The sequence below is a fragment of the Branchiostoma lanceolatum genome, chromosome 4 (assembly GCF_035083965.1).
Source record: "Branchiostoma lanceolatum isolate klBraLanc5 chromosome 4, klBraLanc5.hap2, whole genome shotgun sequence".
In the NCBI taxonomy this organism is placed as follows: domain Eukaryota; kingdom Metazoa; phylum Chordata; class Leptocardii; order Amphioxiformes; family Branchiostomatidae; genus Branchiostoma; species Branchiostoma lanceolatum.
The window spans coordinates 24,880,749-24,901,923 of record NC_089725.1 but is presented as its reverse complement, the minus strand read 5'-3'; the positions used below and the strand labels follow the sequence as shown (position 1 = coordinate 24,901,923).

At 44.1% G+C, this 21,175-nt stretch overlaps 1 protein-coding gene across 1 annotated transcript; it reads right to left on the bottom strand.

The window, feature by feature from the left end:
• Positions 1 to 568: 568 nt before the first annotated feature.
• LOC136433596 (uncharacterized protein CXorf65 homolog) lies at positions 569 to 15,624 on the bottom strand. Its single transcript, XM_066425962.1, has 3 exons — positions 15,330 to 15,624; positions 1,670 to 1,838; positions 569 to 1,123 (listed from the first exon to the last, which is right to left on the bottom strand). The coding sequence occupies exons 1-3, from the start codon at positions 15,469 to 15,471 to the stop codon at positions 946 to 948; spliced, it is 489 nt and encodes a 162-aa protein (XP_066282059.1). The 5' UTR covers positions 15,472 to 15,624; the 3' UTR covers positions 569 to 945.
• Between the last annotated feature and the right edge of the window lie 5,551 nt (positions 15,625 to 21,175).

The following is a 21,175-nucleotide window of genomic DNA, read 5'->3' as shown; positions in this document are numbered from 1 at the left end:
CTCATCTCGAGTCAAAGACAACTTCAAGTTCTCCTGTGGGATGTTGTTCGTGCGCGTACATATTGTCACTGTGCGCTATATCAATCTTAGAGACGGGAACATCATGTTACACTTCTGAGGATCCGCATGTTGTCTTCTCCCCCAGGAAACAGGGTTTATATACTCCCAATCACATAGAACACTTGTTTACACACTAACAACACCTCCGTGGCAGAGGCCGTCTTTCTTTAGATGCGTAACTCTTCGGCACTGTGATTGGCTGGTTTCCCTGTTGACTCAAAATGGTGAAAGAAGAAGATTTATTCCTTCAGCCTAACTTGCCCCGTGATCATTTCCTACTCTAGGCGTGATTATCGGATTGGTTTTGAATGTGGGTCTTTGTTAGGATCTTGCAAAATTGTAATCACGTCATAGCACAACATTAGAACTTCAACCAATCAGGAGGCAGTTTTACAAAGAGCTGGTAGTTTTGACCAATCACGAATAAGCAATTTTTGCATCTGCCTGAAGACCCTTATCAAATGCTCTCTTATGAGTAATAGGAGATCAGAAAAAAATGATGGACAAGTTGTCAATGAAAGTGTCCACTTTACTAAAACTTATATTCGAAGCTATCTGTTGCAAGGTTGAAGTGTATTCCGATTTTTGCGATTCCAACAGTAGAAAGAGTATACATGTAGATTACTATGAATACGTAATAAACTGAACAAGTATGTTCCGCTTTCCGACATAGAATGCTAAGTTGCAAAATAATTCTCGGATGAGGAATGTAACGAAAATATACAAGTTCTATACCCCGGCCTTTATACTATACTAAAGAGAGTCAACTTGATCATAGCAGCACAGCAAATATCAAATCATAGTAGCAGCACAACAAAAATCCCAATGGTGTGAAAAAGACATATGAGTCACTACTACAGGTGGAGACGACACCGGCAGACATGTCTAATTGTGGGGAGACCGGTTAGCCTTGGTTCTCTTGCGGGTGCGAGTCGTCCTGCCGCCCGACCCCGGTCTGTCCCCTCCCCGTCGGTTCTTGCCGCCCTGCTGAATCTCCTCCTTCGCGAAATGTGGCCGGTAGCTCGGGTACAGCTCCTTCCAGTTGTCCAGAAGGGGCTCGTATCTAGACTCAACAGCAGATACGTAACAATATCAACTTTGATTATCATATATGATTTCACATTTTCTGTACAAGATCGGTTCTTGCTGGATGGTTCCCTTATTGTTATCTTATTTTGAAAAACCAATAAAAACAAGATTAAAACAAAAAATAAACAAAAAAACAATATCTAACTTCTCTGCAGTGAAAGGGTCATAAAACTTAATTTACAACATTGATAGGATATCCTATTGAGAAAGAAAGATCGACGTTAGAAAGATGTAAAAAGGTTGAAAGTGAGGCAGAAGACGTAGACTTCTTCCGCCAATACGTAGGAAGAGAGGAAGGCAACGTTCTCTAAAGTTTAAGGATCTTAAAACTTTATAAACAAAGAGGAAGACAGAGATGTCGGAAATGAAAAATAGATCATAGTAGGCAAGCACAGGAACGGGTGTGGTGGGTGTATGTGTGGTGTGGTAAGGGTAAAGACATTGAGTTAAAATCTTTATAGTGTATGATAATCGAAAGAGAGCAATGCTGGTAGGAAAATAATATCCACTCCTATCCTACCTATACTCCTTATCTTTAGCGGGAGATGTCTTATTGCTGGTGGACTTTGCCTCCTCGTCACTGCTGCCGTGAGACATCAGGATCTTCCGCACCAAGACGTATGTGGTCTTGGGCGCCAGGAACTTCCCGGCATTCTCTCTGGGGTGGAGGTCCAGCTCCTTTATAAGGCCTGCGTGACAGACGACACGTTTGTTTTATCTTTAAGTTTCATCTTTACCGATGTCTACCAACAAAACTAGTTGTCTTAGCATAAAAGTTCATCTGAGTTGGTGAATTACATGATGAGAGATAAACTGTTCTCCAACTCAAAGAATTGACTCACCGGAACCTTATCTCAACCGGGACGGGGGGTGATACCGACTTCCGACAAACTTTGACCCAGTGCTGACGTCACACCTGCCTAAAAAGCAAGTGTCCGTGTACAGCGCTTGGGACAGATAGCTGATGAAGACCGGTCGAAAATTCGTGTGAGTCAATTCTTTTAGTTGCTTATCATGAACAGTTTATTTCTCATTATAAAAATAGCTGTCATTTATACGGCCATAGACCAGAAAAAGATGCAGGTAAAGTGGTTCAACTCGCAGATTAAGATAAGATGTAGCAGCATCGTGTAACTCCCGCAACAGTCATCTGTATCCGGAGACTCCCAAGGATAGAACCACATCTCCGCATGATGTATTTGTTTCGCGGTGTTGCGCCGAGCAAAACAGGATGTCGTCGTCCCCAGGCACCTCCGGTCCTTCGCCTGTCACGAACGTCTGTTTGCGTCTTTGTGACAGTTCTAATTGACGGAAACGCGGAGTACGGCGTGTGTAATAGCGTCCTCGGCGTCGCAGGGAACTGAATTAACCATCGAGTCTGTCATTCCCATGTCCGCGTGGGCTTGCAATGAGAGCCGCCCGGGAATCACCTCCGACTTCCCTAACCCGCAACTTTTAATGTAGACAACCGAGTTCAACCGGAGTCAAAGTTCCAGGAGAAGTTTTCGGCGCTTTTGTGTTGTTGTGCAAGTTTGAGTCTAGTAAACTTGAACCGAGGATGTGGCATTGGGAAGTGGTTATTAATGGTCTCCGAATGTAAACCACTGACTATATTTTACAAGACAGTGTAGTTGAAGGGAAATGTTAAACGTTCGATCTCAGACTCTGTATAGTACCAGTGTTATACTACACCGATTATCACAGTCGCTGACTTGTCTATGTTTAATGAGTAGTTAATGGTTTTGTGTGCCAATACGTGATATATTTCCAACCGTGTGATGTGTATTTTCAAGAACAAATATACCTACACGCAACTGCAGTCTGACTTCGTATGGTTGATTTGCTTTTCGTTCAGTTCTGGTCGTTAACTCAAAGTTCTGCGCCATGCATAAAATTGGAAAAATCTGCCATTAAATCTGTACTGTTGACCTCCCTCTAGCACGGCGTCTCAACGTGCGCAGCAGTCCTCGCCACCCTGGCATGAAAGGAAACGCTTTAATTTGTAAGATTTCTGTCCTAATGATGTCAACAATCAACCAACAGTCCCCTGAATTGTAGTCATCATATCTTAATTGTAGTCCCCCGGGGAAGTGTCATCCGTACTGCGCGTGCGCACTGTTGTGTGCATCAGCGCAGGTCAGTGGCTGTCACCTGCGGTCTCCAATTGGCAGGGCTTGGGGACGTTCTGCCGAGGAAATCTACAAGTTGAAAAGTTAAGATCCCGCATCAACTTAGATTTCACCGTACAAGTGATGTGTCGCGAGCATTTGAAGTTACCGTGCGATTAATTTTCCTCCGAGGATTTTGTAAATAGTTCTTTAGCACGTGTTGAAAAGTTCAAAGACAACACGAGGTTGCCTGATGTCATTAACAGACGACTTGTGGTTCCTGTATATTAGTCTTCCGTTGTCACAGGTCACCACTGCCGTACCCTCCTGTGGTAATTACCAGCGCGTGTAGGACCCCGTAGTCACGACTTAAACCGCTGACGAACGCTCCGGTCCTTGGCTTTGGACCCTGCGGCTTATCCTCCGCACCGCCTCCGGGGACAGCCACGGTGACAGCCCGATCATTTCACGGTAAATTTCACGCGCTCGATCGGTAAGACAGGACGGCGGGCACGGCGACACCAACCATGTGGCACACGTCAGCCGACAATGCTCCTGACGACACGTGTTAATCGCCGCCAGGGTTCAAGTTCCGCTGGCTAACTTTCACCTACTTTTTCATCCGAGAATTTCCCCTGGCCTGGCTCTCTTCCATCTACTTCTTCATCCAGAAATGATTCATAACAACCCAAAACGTGGGCCAAGTGCCCTCGCGCCTGACAAAAACATAATGTTGACTGACTGTCCACCCGGGCTAAGACGTTGGTCCTTTACTTTTACCTGTAGTAAACTTGCACTTATGTAACAAAAGACTACACGTATCTTTTACTTGTCAATCCTACAACTGTGGCTTTTTAGCAAATTACCACTTATTGGTACAAACGGTCCAGGATACTGACTATCGTTTGATCAATTCATTTGCACTGCGGAAGAGAGCCAATTTGTCCCCTTTAGTGTTGCTCAAAATAGGCACAGTGTCTTCGTGAAATTGTAAAAATTAAGAATTTGACGTGATTTCAGATTTCTCACACCCACAAGTGATAAAGAAGGGGTCAGTGAGTCAGAGTTTCCCATTTGGCCATACTAATTTGATTATATGGACGACAATCTCTGGGCACTACAAAATTGATGCGAGCGTGTGAAAAAATAAAAGTTGAGCCAAAAAAGTTCCTTCAATGAAAACTAGGTGGTTAACTCACAGAACATGGTAAATAATGAATATTTCATTTTTACTTAAATTTTGTTCTTTCACATCTTCTTGGAAGACTTTGGAAAACTTTGGAAAGCTCAGGGCTCGAAATACATTTTGTGCAAGGAGTAAGTTTACAACAAAGTCAGTGAGTGTTACGAAATGAAAATATGCAGCGTATGACATTAGCATTCGTTCTCCGATATTTTTTTGCAATCTATGCTCATTTGCTCATTTTGCAGCTTTTTTTGAGCGATTATAGTATGATCGCCAACTTTTTGGGGGAGGACGAAACTTGATGAGTGCTTGGATGTCACCCACATTATCAAGTCAGCATAGCCTTATGCAAAAATGCTGTGTTCCATTTTTCATCACTTATCATTGACAACCCAGCAGGCTACTCGTTAATTCTCGTCCTCGTTAAAATCTCGTGCAAACATCTCATCAATTCTGATTTGTTTTAGAATACAGATATGATTCCCCAAGCAAAAGTTGATAGAATGTTTTATTAGTGGTTACTCCAGGCCAAGGACAGGCGGAGTTGGGCGGCGTGAAGGATACGTGGTGACATGTCACGACGGGAAACCATTTGTTCTTTGACACAGTGCCCCCGGCCAAAAGGTGGAATAACAACCAGTGTACAAACTATCGCAATGGCAACACGTGGGAAAACTTTGATGTCCGGCCGAAGAAAGGAAAAGGAGAAAGGAAGGCAGGAGAAAAGGAATGAAACAACGGGAAAATGAGAGGACATGGAGAAAAAGAAGTGGTCTATGGTCTGTTTTGGGGGTTCCCATACTCGCTCCCTCAAACTATTTTGAAGGATCTAGCTATGGGAGCCCCGTTATTAAATAGGATGGCATCCAGGCTAAAAAAAAAGAAGCTGACTGGTGGTATAGATAGCAAAGAATGTGCTGTATACGTATTAAATCAACTTGAAGTTGACCAATTGAAACGTGTGATATGCCGCCGAAGATATCCAATCCCAGACAACGGTAGAGAAGAGATCAGTCGTCCCTCGCCCCCATTCGCAGGGAGAGTTTGAGATATCCTGACGTTGACCAGGCCGACGACATGTTTGCATGTAGCTGTTGATAACGCTAAGGTGTTGTTTTGCTGGTCTGGGTCATGTATTGGAGAATCTTGGTTAGCGTCTCTAGAAGTCCAAAAGCCGTCAACCGCTGTACGGCTACGACTCGATATGAAGAGAGTAGGATTAAAGTTTGTAACGTATTCCTGGATGGCGTTTTCACCCGCTACTGTTAAATCTTTGAATAAAGACAGCATAGTTTTGAACCGAACATTTTCTATTCCTTACAATTTCTATTCCTTACTACACATCACAGCGAATACTAGTAATCGACATCGTAAGCAAAACTGGGCAAAAAAAATCTGGCCAGGATAAGTGGTCCGGAAATATTTGAAACGATATTTGCTCTGCCCTACATACACAAGTTCCTTGGCAGCCAATTTTTTTACAACGTTAGTAACGACATATACGAGGTTGACTCAAGCCTGAATGTCTTACACAGTATGTCTTAAAGTTAAAGATGACGGATTCAGACTGTGGGAACTATGGCTTACTCATCACCCAGACAGGGTTTGGGATTAATCTCTGTCCTTCGCTTGTCATCTATTGTTTCAGATAGTTATTATTATTGACTTTAGAAAAAAAGTCCCAAGGCGACGATAAAAACGTATCGCTAATTTATTGAAATAGAATGATATTGTGCATAGGTGCATAGGTCATTGTATATTGCTTCAGTAACGTACGTTTTTTTAAATTTCTAGTATCTTTCAATTCTATAAAGAAAAATTTATTGCTTGGCTGATGGATTGATTGATTGAATGATTGGTTTATTGATATTTATATCAAAATGTAAGGAATGGAGGCACCATGCAGAACAGATCAGCCACGCGGTGTGCTATCATTGTGACGTCAGAGACATCATATTGAGATAACAAACCCCACTGTCCCAAGAACTGAGCCATTTGAGCCCAGATTGATGTTATAATTGTGGAGCTGTCACATTCAGGAAGGGGGAGGGGGGTCATGCGTTGGATTAACCTCGATTGTTTCAGTCACTGATGAATTTGAAATAATATGTCGTTCAATAATGAGCAATTTAGTATGAGGGGGAAAAATCACGAAGGATAGACGTCCAGGTAAACAGGTACGCAAGGTAACAGTTACTAATGCAACTGGATAGAATTGGGAAATTTCGAAATTTTATCCAATTGTTTAACTGTTGCATTGCGCATAAGAAACACTGTTTTCCGCTGTACCCGTAGTGCAAACTGTTATATAGCTATATACATCTCTCTCTCTCTCTATATATATATATATATATATATATATATATAGAGAGAGAGAGAGAGAGAGAGAGAGAGAGAGAGAGAGAGAGAGAGAGAGAGAGAGATGTATATGGCTATAGGTCACCTGGCCCACCGCCATTCACACTGTATGAACTGCTGACAAATTCAGGTGTCAAGAAAAGAACTACCAACGAGGTGAATGGACTAAATAGGGTACTGTGTGCAGAAGTCAGTTCCTTGGCGTCAAATCGCCCTCACTCCTCTCGGTCATCTGTATTGCTACAGACAAGTGCATGTCGCCCATTATTGCTGTGCTAACCTACTTGTGCCATGAATAATTGAGGAACGGCCCTGAACTTGCACTCCCAGGCATGTTCGGAACAGATACTGCGGCATATCTTGACAGTTAGATATATTCTTCATTTGTTGTAGGCTCGGGGCGCCTTCCCCCCATATGCTCAGTACCAAGTGAAAAATGGTCCGGCCCCCGGCATGGTTTGTACCGGCCGTGCCGAGATTTACGAGTGCGTTGTTTGGCATAAACGTAGTCTAGATCTGTGTTCTGTACGTTTACTGGTATAAACACGACCCCGCGCGCACATGTTCTCTGCGAACTTCACGGCTGTGAAACACACGACTTTTAAATCAAGTACGTGTGACGGTGACCCTATCTCGCGACTGTAAAATCTTCCGATCGAAAAATATCCCCGTAAAAACTCCGCCGGTTTTGGTCCTATTTCGATATACGTAATTACCTGGTATTCCCCCATCAGGGGCCTAATGGTGTATGAACCGTTTGTTTGCGCCTTAATTAATTCCGATGCATGTTATCAATTATGTTTCTGTGTAAGATTCGTTTTCTTTATCAGTGGTCACATGCGGAACGTCGGTAACAGGAACCAGAATACTCTGATAACCAAGAATATATATTCATATTAGGCCAGATGTTCCTGTCGCCGAGTTGTGAAGCTGGAAGCATTCATAAACCTAGAAAAATACACGGCTCAAATAACTCGATGTGCGTTTTTATTATACACCATAATCCATAGTGTGTACAAAATGGGTAAAATTGAACATTATGGGACAAAAGACTACATATTTCAACCCTGTAAAGTGTCCTCGCTGTCACTCGGAGCGATTCGTGTTTTGGTACAGAATTATGTTTAGCTTTGAACTAAACAGATTGCTTACTTTACGCCATGTTTGGTTTCTTAATGTGTGATATACTTCAACTTAATCAAAGTATGCACAGCTCGAGTTTCCAGTTTTAAAATGTATGTACACAGGATATGTGATGTAAGTCAGGCAGAATTTGTCTCTAGAGCTCTATACCTGAAGTGGGAAACGTTAAAACATTGTTAGTCTGTATATCTGTTTTAAAGAATGCTCTACCAGCTATATTATCGTGTATTTTACAACCCGGACTGTTCCATTCAAAAGTTTCAGGAGGGTGGAAGTTGTGATTTTTGTTACAAATCCCAATTTATCCTTCAATTGAACTTTATATTAATTCTCTTGTAACCACTAGTTGATTATGATAATTCAGTTGCCACAAATTTCTTCTTGTAACTTTAACTTTAAGGAATAGTAAACGTGAATCAATCGTTGCATACTAAGCGTTCTTTTAGTAATGCCTTATCAAGGCGTTGAGAAATAAACGTGTCTGATTCTCTGTTGCTGCTACAAGAGAGAGCTTTACCACACAAGACGCCATTGTACATGTATATGTCACAGTAGAGATGGCGATTCAGGACAATCGGCGATTGTCCTAGGACAGATCGCGATCGCTGTTTGTCCTAGGACAGACTGCGATCGCGATCTGTCCTAGGACAATCGCCGATTCTACTAGTAGAGATTGCGATCGCAATCTGTCCTAGGACAAACGGCGATTCTACTTGGACAAGTTTGTGATCGCGATCTGTCCTAGGACAATCGCTGATTCTACTAGTAGAGATTGCGATCGCAATCTGTCCTAGGACAAACGGCGATTCTACTTGCCTGGACAAATTCTGACTAGATGGAAATGCTTTAGAAAATAGAATGAATCATTGCACAACATTTCAATCAGGTTTAGCATACTACCTACATTTCATAATTATCAACTATTTTAGGTGAATTACTTCATATTTTATAATGGATGAATGAGTATGTTTTCTGATAAGGTAATTTCTGATAAAGTTGAGTGACAAAATTTTGATAATGTGTGAAAGATGTCAGTTGGAAGAAGGTGATCCAACAATGTTTCAGTATGCAAATTTTGAGGTGTCAAGATATTACTCACAGTTTCACACCTATTGAATTCACAACCATAGGAGAACAATAACAATTGTAAAGTGTTAAAACAGGTGTCAAAATATCAATCTCAGAATTTGTAAATACTAAATAAAATCATGGATTATACAAGATATTGCTGTTTCCTTTATTAGTATATCTTAGCATCATTAAGTTTGGATCGCCGTTTGTCCTAGGACAGATTGCGATCGCAATCTCTACTAGTAGAATCAGCGATTGTCCTAGGACAGATCACGATCGCCGTTTGTCCTAGGACAGATTGCGATCGCAATCTCTACTAGTAGGATCGGCGATTGTCCTAGGACAGATCGCGATCGCAGTGTGTCCTAGGACAAACGGCGATCGTGATCTGTCCTAGGACAATCGCCGATTGTCCTGAATCGCCATCTCTACTGTGACATATACATATATATAGGTCGGTAACACCATTTTCCTGTTTGTAGGATTCAGCCTGAAGTTGTAAGTTATAGCTCGCCGTACAGTCCCTATCTTTCCCCGGCTCTGTCTGTCTGAGATTGCTCATCCCTCTGTGACATACGCGAATGTGCTATTTAGTAACTTTTTATCCATCCGAGTGCACAATCGCTGGAGGAAGCGCGGTTGGATGTAATCCGGTAGAAATGTGTTTGTTCCAGCTGACTGCAGACCATCAGTAAGAACTTCCCATAGCAATTATCCCGCCTGCCCCAAAACACCCGCGTACCGCCAGCCGAAACCCGCGGGAACGCGCAAAAAAAACGGGAAGGAAGTTCGAGGCGTTTTCCAACACCTCTTTAATTATTGTTCTCACCATTAGAGTTTTAATTCAGCAAGGTTTATCTCACTAAAGCCTGGCCAAACATACTGTGTGGAGTGGAGAGATGCGTTCCTGATGATGTTTTGAATTCAAGAAAATAAATTTCGGTGCCTACGGATGAGTGTACAGAGGAAACATACGGCTTGAGCTGGGCAGACTCCGCATGAGAAGCTGGCGTTGCGAGGGAGAACGACATATTACATACACATTTACTGGTCATTTATCAACCTGCGGCGGAGAATACAGCGGGTAGAGGCACTACCTGATCAAAGTGGGCCATGTGTCTAATGGCGAGTAGTCAGTTACATGTATTTATACTACACATTTGCTTCTCTCGCGGATCACGATATCACAGAAACAACACTATAATTTGAAATGGTGTTAAAATATAATCCATTCTAAACTATGAAGAAAAAAAATATATGAAAGTTGTCAAAAATCTCGGAAGCGTTCAACTGAAAAGTTGCAATGCAAATACTAACCCTATCTCCTACGCTGTAACGTCATATTCCAATGATCCAATTTGTAGAACTTTGCAGTCGTTTCCGAGTTCATATGTTGCTCGGTGTAGTTCTTGGCGTACCCAGTTTACTTTCCACGGAGAGTTGGACAATAAAATCAATTGATTGATAGCCTAGCACGCCTGTACAATTACAAAGTTATACAAAGACAATTACACTTTGCACCATAACCGATTATTGTATATCACTCCATCATGCAAGAGTTCAGATCCCGTCACGTTAAATCACCGGCACACAAACTCATGGGTTCCTCGTGCGCTATGTGCAATGGCATCTCTGTGCTGTACGGTGTACCTTTTTTAAATAATAATAATATAGTTTATTGGAAATTCTTGCCCGCAGGCTAATTGTAAGTAACAGAACTCGATGAATAAAAACGATGACAACGTGAGACGTGTGGCTATTTTAGTTATTGGTTGCATCTTTCTTGACACAAGTTAAAACTACCTAGTTTACTTGTCTAGTGCACTTTTGTCAAGTTTTAAATTTTGTTATCAAAAGCTGAACTCAGATTAATTTTGGCCATTATCAATTATGTAATGCTGCTTGAATATCAATTTATGGATGAAATTCTATAGAAAGTGTGACTTCAATTTGCCGTTGCTTCGTTTTTGCATGTTTCGCGATACAAATATTGTTTAAATCAAGCTGGAGATACAATGTGGTTCAGCAAGACCTAATCAATGTTTTTTTCAATGGAAGTGTCTTTAATGTATGTTGGGGTTAAGCGGGTCTTCGAGTAAAATCGACAAAGGTAAAAGTAGATAATTAGTCTACAGTCGTAATTAACCCCGAGATTGCTGTCCGCCGCATTTAGACCATTGCGTTCAGACACCCGTTGTTTTGTTTTCTGCCCATTCCCGTAGACGAAGATTTCCCTTACTTCCTAAATATCATTTTTTTAATCTCCATAAATGGGGAAAGACAGTGCTATCTGAACTGCACATTTCTGATCTTGACAGCCCTGCGTTCTTGCACTGCTACGAAACTTACACGAAGAAATCTTCAGTGCACTAAGTTTTTTTTTTCCTGAGACAAACACGTGTTCTTTTCTCGCTAAGACTGAGTATGATATGGCCTTGCTATTGACGATTTTCCGGTGGCTTCTCTTCCCATTGCACACTCCATCCACAGTTGATAACCCTTTATTGAATTTTACCGTTTAGCAGTTTCTCTCCAGTTAGGAATTGATTTCTAAACACTGCTGTATTGACTTGAACACGTTAATGACTGGGCTGCTCCAAACCGATTACTCTCTGCCCCGATATCCGCTCCGTGAATCGGCTTATTTGCTTCAGGTTCGAGACCAGGAGACCCCGAGTCAAACATTTTGTACCAAATCCGAGAAATTACAATCAAACTCAACTCATCAAGCAATTACAGCAAGGGCTGTGATGTAATTCAGGGCGAGACTAAGAAGATATAAAAGACTAAAAAAAAGTTTGACAGACACAGTTATTTACTACATACCATGAATACAAAAACGACAACACATAATGGCACATTGCGGAGAGATCCTATTTCGATTTTCTGTGAGAACGCCGAAGCATTTTGTGGGTGCAAAGTTGCAGTTCATGATGATGTAGTGGAAGATGGTACATAAAAGGACCATCAATCTGATGGGTAGAAACAATCTCTTGCACGCATTGAGGGGAATTTACGACGACAAATATCAATCAGAGCGCGTAGGAAATAACGATTGTACAGCCCGTTCTCAGCAGCTGGTTATTGATAGTGATCTTCATCAAGATCGGAATCTTCACAACGGGATGGAGACAAGGTTTGCTAACCACGATAATGACGCCGGATATATCTACCCCCCGCGCCATATTTGACTTTAATATGCTCGTAGTCGGGACAGAAGTATGATAACGTTAAATGATGCTATGATGTTTAGATATCTATGGGCACGGCTTAGAAACAAGTGAGTGGTGGAAAAGGGCAAGGGACTAGTTCAGATATAACTTCGTTTTTTACTGTTAGGCTATACCAAGTAATTTTTATGGATGACGTCCGCGCGCGCATTGATTTTGGTCTGTTCCCAGAAAAAAACACAAGAAATCCCGCTTCCTGTAACTATGACCAAAGAGTTACGACAGTGCCGCAAATCAATGGGATATGGAAAGAAACAGGACAGGACAACAACTGCTGTTCAACTTCAACTGATTTATTCAAATTATTGCTGTTTTCATGATGAATAAAATAATTGTTAGTTGTTACACTGTGTTCTCTCATTCAATTTGTGTCCTAACATGTGTCGTCGACTATCATATTTCAAATCTAGGCATCTTGTTTTTTTCGGCCCTTCTTGGGTTTTTTTTCGCACTCTCGCATTAGATTTAGGGTCTCCAAAGGACGTCATCCATAAAAATTACTTGGTGCAGCCTTACATTTAATTCTGTCCCAATAGAAAAAAGCCAGAAAACAAAACTTCACAGCAGTCGACTGCTTGCAGCACGGATAACCTGACCTCTGGCGCTTGTGTGACAGGTTTGTCAGAATAGCACAACAACTGGATGCTTGTAAAGTTATAAGATACTCGTAATTGCCTGTAACATCATTTCCTGGTATGTTGTATTTGCTATAGCGACAGGAAGTGTTATCAGGACCACACAACACTATGCTTTGTGTGACCCTCAAAGGAACAAAACTATACTAGTACTACAAAATGTGCAAACATACAGTGGCAACAAATACCTCAGAAACAAATGTTATCACCCACTTGTACCAGGGACAATTCCCCTGTCCATCAAAAATCTTTTATGGCTAACTTCGACCAACCGCGTAATCCTTTAGTATTATCTTTACTTGCCAAAGTAGCATAAAACAGAACCTGGGAAGTGCAAAAACAGCTTCTGATGTAAAACAGTAGCTTCGAGTCAAGTTTAACTTAGCACTTGCCGACGGCTACAGAGTACCTGTTGTGTGTAAATGGCATGAAGAAGAGGGATAACTCCTGTCACAGAGTGATACAGTTTACGTGAAGGTGGGGAGGGGGGCATGCGGCATGGTGTCACGTTTCTGACACCTGTTCATGAGCGCGTGTGGAGAGGAAAGTGTGTGGAGACGAGAGGGCAACTGTGGTAGGAAAGTGCACCGGGTCTCCATCGCCCCACGAAATGAGCTACATTAACGGCTGCCAGGCACGCAGAAAATTGAGTCGCGTTATGATATAATATTGCAAATGTTGCTCTCGTAAATTGCATCTAACACCTGGCGGCACGAAAGAGGGCAATAAAGACGGTGCGATACGACACAGGGGGGAGAGGGAAACCATCTCGCCTGAAGATTTCGCAAATACACAGAGCGCACGCTCAATCACCATCGAGCGGACCCCTGCAGATAGACTTTCAGTCTGAAGCTGAAGTTCAGCCGCGCTGAGATATGGATTCACCCGGGTAAAAACCGGCGCTGGCAAGTGGCTCGGAAATTGAAGAAAATTTGTGGTGGCATCGCCGGACCCGGAGTGGATGGCGGGGGACCTCCCCGTGCGATTTTGTCGTACTCCCGACTAAGCTAATGGCCCCTTCAAAACTAATGGGAACGGATATTTTTACTTGGCATTATGAACCTCGTTATTGAGCCCATTCTACGCTTCCTCGGCTTGCAGTGGCAATGAAGATAAATGGAGAGTGCCAGGACATTAATGCGCCACCGTCGGGTGCAGGCATTTTCTGTGCCTGTTTCCCAATGAAGTATACGTGCTGGGTTTATTGTTTCATCCGCCATTCACCGGTCTCAAGTGATACATATCGGTTTATGTTACACGAATTCGGAGCCTGAGCTTGTACTTTGAATTGTTCATTCACACGAAAGGCCCATACAGACGTCGTTTGCTTTTACAACACCGCATAAATATACCATCACCATTAGTGATAATACGTTAATTTTATTGGCGACATAAATTTTCATTTTTATGCGTTACATCGCCGTGGTCTCGAGGCATATCCCCTCCCCCCCACGCCGATGACAGCCGGGGCCGGTGTCAGTCGCTCCCCTGTGTGGGGCTAACGAGCAAAGGTCGTTAGGGAGTCGGCTTGTAGTTCCGCACTTGATTTGACCGGGATTTGCAAAGATACGTGATTTGTGGAGGGAATTAAGAATTCAGCTTTACAGACTTAGACGTGGCGCCCTCCCGCTTTAGCGCGCGGACAGGTGGAGAAACCCCGGGGCGGCCTGGGCTCGGGGGCTCCGGACCGGGGCGGAACGTCCACAACCTTAGCGCTTCTCCGGCTAACGGACTCGCCTCTCCCGAGGGGTTATTTCTGCCGAGGACGGCGATCGATTTTCGCGGAAAGGTCTGAGCATTATTGAGTCTCATCAAAATTCCCCAGATCATCAGGAGCTCTTCTGTCCGGAAAGCTGCGCAAGGTAAAAGACTAGATGGGGGTATAATGACTGTTCGATATATTCATCTCCAGGAATTGGCCAGCAAGCAGCGCGCTGCCGATAATGGATCCAGATGTCCCAATAAAGGCACTTCTGTGTGAAAAGAAACCCTCAATTACTGGGAATGATGCGCCAACCTCGTGCGATTGGGGTCAGTAGTAGTGTTCGATGGTGGAAGTGGCGCGTCCGGTGAGGGGGTGCTGGTACCGTGGTGGTTGTGGTGACAGGGACCGTACCGAGGCGGTGTGCTGCTCACACACCTCGCGCCGTGCACACCCCGACCCCGCGGTGCGTTAGAGTGTGATCAGGCGGTACCAAGGCAACCGTCTGGCCTGTCAGACTTAGTGCAAACTGACAGCAGAACACGTCTTGATCCAGTCAGTCACTGGTACAGTCTAATTTGTGGTCAATCGTCTGCGGCGCGACATTGTGTTGGCTCCCCCTGTCTACTCCACTAACGACGTGTACGCACCGCGTGCAATATGGCGGGCAAGAGCGCGCCTCTGCACCTGTCGTACCTACCAGTGCGGCAACTTCAAAGAGAATTTAAAAACTCTCGATAAATCTACCTGTTTCGTCAGTCAGGTCCAACAGTACGTCAGGGTCAGGAACGCCACAGCGCTGCTTGATGCTGCTCAACAGATTGATAACAACACAGTTAGTGTTGACCAGTATACACTCATTACTGCCGTATTTCACTTCCACATACATTTTGCGTTGCCTCCCCCTTTCTGTGTTTAACTCTGGTGTTAATCTTCAACAGTGTATTGTGTGAGTAGAATGGGTCGGGGGAGAGAGAAACGTCGCTCAGTCGCGTGACGACTCTGTAGGAATCAGCAGGGGGATTACAGACAACAATAACGGGTGACAAAGTTTATAAAGTGAGGTGCAATATTTGAATAGTATTGCCAGGGGTGGGCGGGTAAGATAAACAAAGGCCGTACTAATTGGGTGGAAGATGAAGCTATTGGCCGGCCGCGTGGCGGGACGCCTTCAGGCGAGTTGGTCACCAAGGAACGGGCCAAAGTTTACATCGCTACTCTGCCGGCTTCGCTACACTAAATTCTCCACATCGATCCTACCCAGTCAGACAGAAAAACAAAAGCTAAGTCAAACGGGGGTATTAACTTTCTCTGGCGATCAATGTTGTGCTGGGGTGCACCTGATTCCCCCTTTACTTCGCCAGTGCAGTTTTTGCCGACAATAGCAGTTCCCGGTCGCTGATTTATAGCTTTATATTGTGGGGAAGACGCTCTCTCTTGGTCGGGGCGAGCCTCCGTAATGAATCCAAACCGATCGTCCGACCTTTGTCCCTCACTCTTCCTACGCATCTAGGGGGACATTAGCCCTGCTGGTGAGAGGCTGGTGGGTTTGGGGAGGGGGGGAAAGGGGCGGGGTTAGCGTCGCAGTCCTTGCCTTAATGAAGTACAGTTTACTTTCAGAGGCGCCCGCTGAAATGTGAGAAATAAAGGTCTAATTCCGTGCCCAAAAAATTTGGCCGACTTTCCTGCATCACCCGGTCAAAGTATCGACAAGTACGGGGGTAAGTGAGAAAGGCTCCATATTCATGAGCCGGCGTGCCGGGGTCGGCGGGGCCTGCACCTTTCAGCTATGATGGATGACGCCGACCCCGGGGCCGCACCAAATCCTCTGCTGAGGTCACCAAAATCAGAAACATATTAGAACCAGCTAGTCTCTGCGGCATCCCGGCTTCTTACGTTCCGCGCGCCCAGCGCCTCCCGCCGAGTATTATCCCTCCACTACACCGATTTTCCCTGGTACCAAGGGCAAAATTAGGGTCCCTCGATGCGAAAGATAATATTGCGATCCATAAATTATCACTTATGTGTATCTATAAATTACTTCTAATTTACCTTTTAGAGATAGTTTATCTATTGCATGTGTCATTAGCGTGTCGAATTTCCCTCCCGGAATGACCAGCCGCAAATTAGGATCATAATATTGGAAAATTCATGATCCGAGAATACACTCGGCTTTACCAAGAATCGATAATAATGGAAAAAGCATCATTAGCCGTTGGGGCTTAATAGCTTCCAACCAAAAAGCCCATTTGTAGGAGTTAGACACATTAGTCTCCGCGAGACTATACCCGCCGTTCTCATCTTACTCCGGATTAGAACGTGTTACATACTTTATTTCGTCCGAAAGTCCTGTCTCCAATCGGGGACTCGCCTCATTTTTCTTCCGCTGACAAGAGGGCGGAGGTCGGCAGCTTAGAAATGGATGAAACTTTCCAACTTAAAATTCCGACGCCTCTGTACCAGCAGCTTAGTAATGCCAGACTTAGTTGCATTTCTTTGCGAAGGTTGGAAGGAATTTCAAACTCTCTATGTGGCTAAACCATCGATAAGTTTGGCGGGGCGACGCCCGGCACGAGATTTCTGTCACGATTCTGCGGGGGGATTCGGGATTTCCCGCGCTTTTTTGACATATAAATTTGGCCCGCGGCTGTCATCGCTAATCAGCGGCTAATATCGCTAATGTGGGTGCGTCAAGTTGATTTAGAGTTCTTACACCTCGGTCTTGTCACTTTTATGGCCCCGGGTAAAGCTCGTAATTTTTCTTGCGGCCGTTTCTCGCATTTCTCTTCCAGCTCCTGACCATCAAGTTGAAGTGGAACAGACAAACTCCGCCATCTTTGACACGCGATGGCGTCACATTTGCACGGAAAACCTGACGGCTTATCAATAAGATTTTGCGCGGCAAATACCGGATGACAGTATTGTCAGGAAGAATGACTGCACGACGCTCGAGCCCGAGCTGTCCAAAAGACTGGTCTGACTGAATCTGATTCGACAGATAGACGGAAAATGGGGATAAATCACAGTCAGACATGACAGACGACAAGGTGGAAGGGATTTTCCCGCGGTTACTCCTCGCTGTGAGACGGCGACCCTGACATAATTCAAAAACCGCACATGACGTTTTATAGACTGCCTCGCTCGCGTCTGGTAGTTGGGACATCAAATGATATGAAGTGGGGGAGATGGCGCGGTCCATCACCCGGGCAACCCCCACCCGCGCGGCTGGCGGCAAACTTCGCCACATCTCCCAACCCTGCCAAACTTCCTCCACACACGCCGTTAATCTCCTTGTCATGTTTTAAAGGACTCTTGCATTTCTTCACATTCAAGCAAGTAATAGAGAGATCGGAAAGGTGGATTTATAGGGAGAACAAATACGCGCGGCGGCAACATTTGGTGGTGCCACGCCGTCTATGTTTAAGTGTGAAATGATGAGGCGATCGCCTGCCCGTCCGTCTACGCTCAATGAGCGGCGAGGAAATGCGGCCATCACTCTCCTCCGCTAATAGACTGTAGCATGAAATATGTAATTTAATGGCACCCCTCATGCACCGAGAGATATTCGAAGATCACCTCTAAATGTTTGATGATAACATGAGGGATTTATTCCCTGATTTCAGCCAAATAATGACCTAAGAAGAGTAGACGAGACAGACAGAATGAGATGGAAGAACGTACGGTCATTCATCTAGCTGGGCAGACGGCGGAGGGGGGGGGGGTGCGAATTACATCGACTCCAATCTAACCAAATCACGTTTTGTAGCAATCCATTGCAGGTTATAGACAAAGAGGGTTTCGTATTTATCTAACCTTCGTGGTCCTTTAACCTTGGAAGAGCAGCCCGGTATTATAGACTTTCCCGATCCAATACTCAAGCGTAACATTTAGCATGGAGTCTTCGGCTATTAGGCCGGCCCGCGCCCCATCCATCATACGCAGTCAATAATTGAACAAGTGCTTCTGCCGCCGAGGTGAATGGAGGCGGAATCCCCGCGCGCTCTTTTTGCCTTCTCATCTAGGGAGGAGGGGTGCGCGATCGATGATTTTTTAAAACTAGGCCCCGTACTGGTCGATACTGCGAGAGATCTTTTCTCTCCCGGTTCCGCCGTCCCCCTTGTCGGCCGCCACACGGGCGGAACCCACCTGTTGCCCTGCCGCGACTTCCGCGGACCTCCGCCCGGGAAGTTTTCAATTTTTCTCCGCCGAACTCGTTAGGAATCACGGAAATGTGAAATCCATAATTTTATGATACATTACTCCAAGGACGCCGCAAAGGTCACAGTTATGTGGGGTTCTATGGAGCGAGGACAATTAAGGCATGCGGGAGTGATTGATGACCCTCCATTGTTGATTGCATTTTCTATAATTTCGAATCCCCAAAATATTGCAAGCGATATTAAACAAGAACAATATCGCTCGCGTAGCTGGGCCCAGGGCGGATTCTTGCGCAATATCACGTTCTAGGCTGTGATATTCGAGGTCGCGGCGTGCGGATAGCAGTCTTCCATCACGGCAATCGTTCAACTTCAGGAATATCTTTTCTTAAACAGTCGTTTGCAATGTGCAGAGAATGGAGCCCGAGTGCACAATTAAATCATCATTGTCTGCACGTACATGCAGAACCGACTCTGCCTGCACAAGTGAAATATTGGCGGATAAACAAAATTTATAGTAGATAGAAGAGTACATATTCTATATGTTCAGATAGACAGCGCCATTACAATTCGTTCGGTACGTCAGACGCGCGCATTTTGGTGATTTGTCTTAGTTACTGACTCCCTTATCCCTCTCATATAGAAAGGTATCTATCAATATAAGGGCCCGTTAGATTACTCTAGATAATTCCCCAAGTCGATACAGATACAGAAGTACATCCTAAGTAGACATCTGCGCGGAGGCTTCTTCGTTATTAGAAAGTTTTATGGGCCGGTATTAGTGATTCTGATTTATACGCAAGTTCCTCATCTGTTTTATTTACTCATTGTTGCAAGTTGCTTAGTCTCAAGCGCACTGCAGATGTGCCGTTTGATTGTGTGCATAGAAATGAGCTGACGGTAGCGGAGAAGGCGGGGGGGGGGTCGCTCTTGGATGATATATACCCGTGCACAGATCTATATAGATCTATCGTTATGGCCGCAGACTGCCATGGCAGGCGCAACAACTCAGCCGCTGAGATTGCAAATATTCTTCTGCTATATTTAACCTCTGATGGTATCAAATATTGGAAAATAATTGTCCGGCCACTATCCCAGAGCAAGAAAGATTTGTTTTGCTACCGGCTTCCCCAGTGTGAGGCGAGCGGGTCCCACCAGGAGCGGAGCACGACCTGCTTGTACAGCACGGATAACCCATACTTCCATTTCAAACAAAACCCGGTAATGTATATAGTCTGGCGACATGTCAACTTGACCTTATCTCCGCAATAAAATAATGCCAGAAGCACCTACTACAATTGATTTATTATCGTGCTGTTGGACTGAGGGTACGACTGAAATCAACTAAAAGTTGGCCAGTCTCGTGACCAAACGTGACTATATCCTAAATAAAAGTCTTTCATTTTCTATGTTGTGAACTACAAAAGAATAAAAGTTAACAGTCACAACAATCACTTTCCAATTATTGTTGATGGATGAAAATTTGTTCCTTATATTTGTTCCTTATATCTGTTCCTGAGGCAGTTCTAAAACTGAATAGACTGTTGTGTGCAATGTTTTTGTCGCGTCACGAGTACAGAGAGACAAATCACACAATATCTCCTTCATAAAACTCCGTATAGCTGTGATGCTTTGATTTGGTCATTAACAGATGTGATATTTTTGTGTTCAGTAGAAAATGTGAATTCTTGCCAAATCATGTTGAATCCAGGTTCAAGAGTACTCATGTACCAACGGAATTGCTTTCGACTGATTTATTCCTGTTCATTATTTGAAGAACAGAGACTGGCGTGACGTCACAGTGTGCTGTCGTTTGCCAGCTGTCAACTCAATTGTCCCAGAAGCAGTTTTTGATATAAAATGTGTCATTCTCCATCACAATATGATGACAGACGGGCTCTGATGTCGTAACTCTGTTTATTTTCCTCTTCAGATATTGTTTTCGAATACCCCCGTCTCACGACAGACATAAACGGTTTAATGCCTTGCTAACAAAGCGTCTCTTTTACTTTCAAATTAGTTATTTTTCAGTAAAATGTGCCATTTGTCTCCGTTAGGGCTATATCTGCATCTTGCTAAATCGCTTGATGCCTTATTATCTTGTGTAACATCACATCAGAAGTAAGTACGCCATACATTTGCGTTGACAGAGGATTGTATTTAGCTATTAAGCAGGTGCAACTGCATTTTCCTGTAATATTCAACAGAAATCAGTCGATATATACATTTTCCCAAATGAAAAGCCGTAAGTCATCATGCGCCAAAGCGACACGACTGTCGGGTTAACGCTCCCTTTGTGGCTCGATATCCGGGGAGTGCAGCTACATCTTCCACTCGGGTTGATACCAGGCTGTAATGTGGGAATCTTTTTGTGTTTGTGTGTCCGTCAGATGACATGAGGATCACCCGGGCGGTATCCGCGCGATCTCGTTGCGG

What these genes read in the sequence shown, in the direction of transcription:
- LOC136433596 (XM_066425962.1), bottom strand. Translation starts at nt 15,471, where the DNA reads ATGTATGTGGAAGTGAAATACGGCAGTAATGAGTGTATACTGGTCAAC. An exon ending in GGACCTGACTGACGAAACAG is followed by an intron (nt 1,839 to 15,329) that starts GTAGATTTATCG and finishes TCTGTCACGCAG; the next exon opens with GCCTTATAAAGGAGCTGGAC. An exon ending in GCTAAAGATAAGGAGTATAG is followed by an intron (nt 1,124 to 1,669) that starts GTAGGATAGGAG and finishes TGTTGAGTCTAG; the next exon opens with ATACGAGCCCCTTCTGGACA.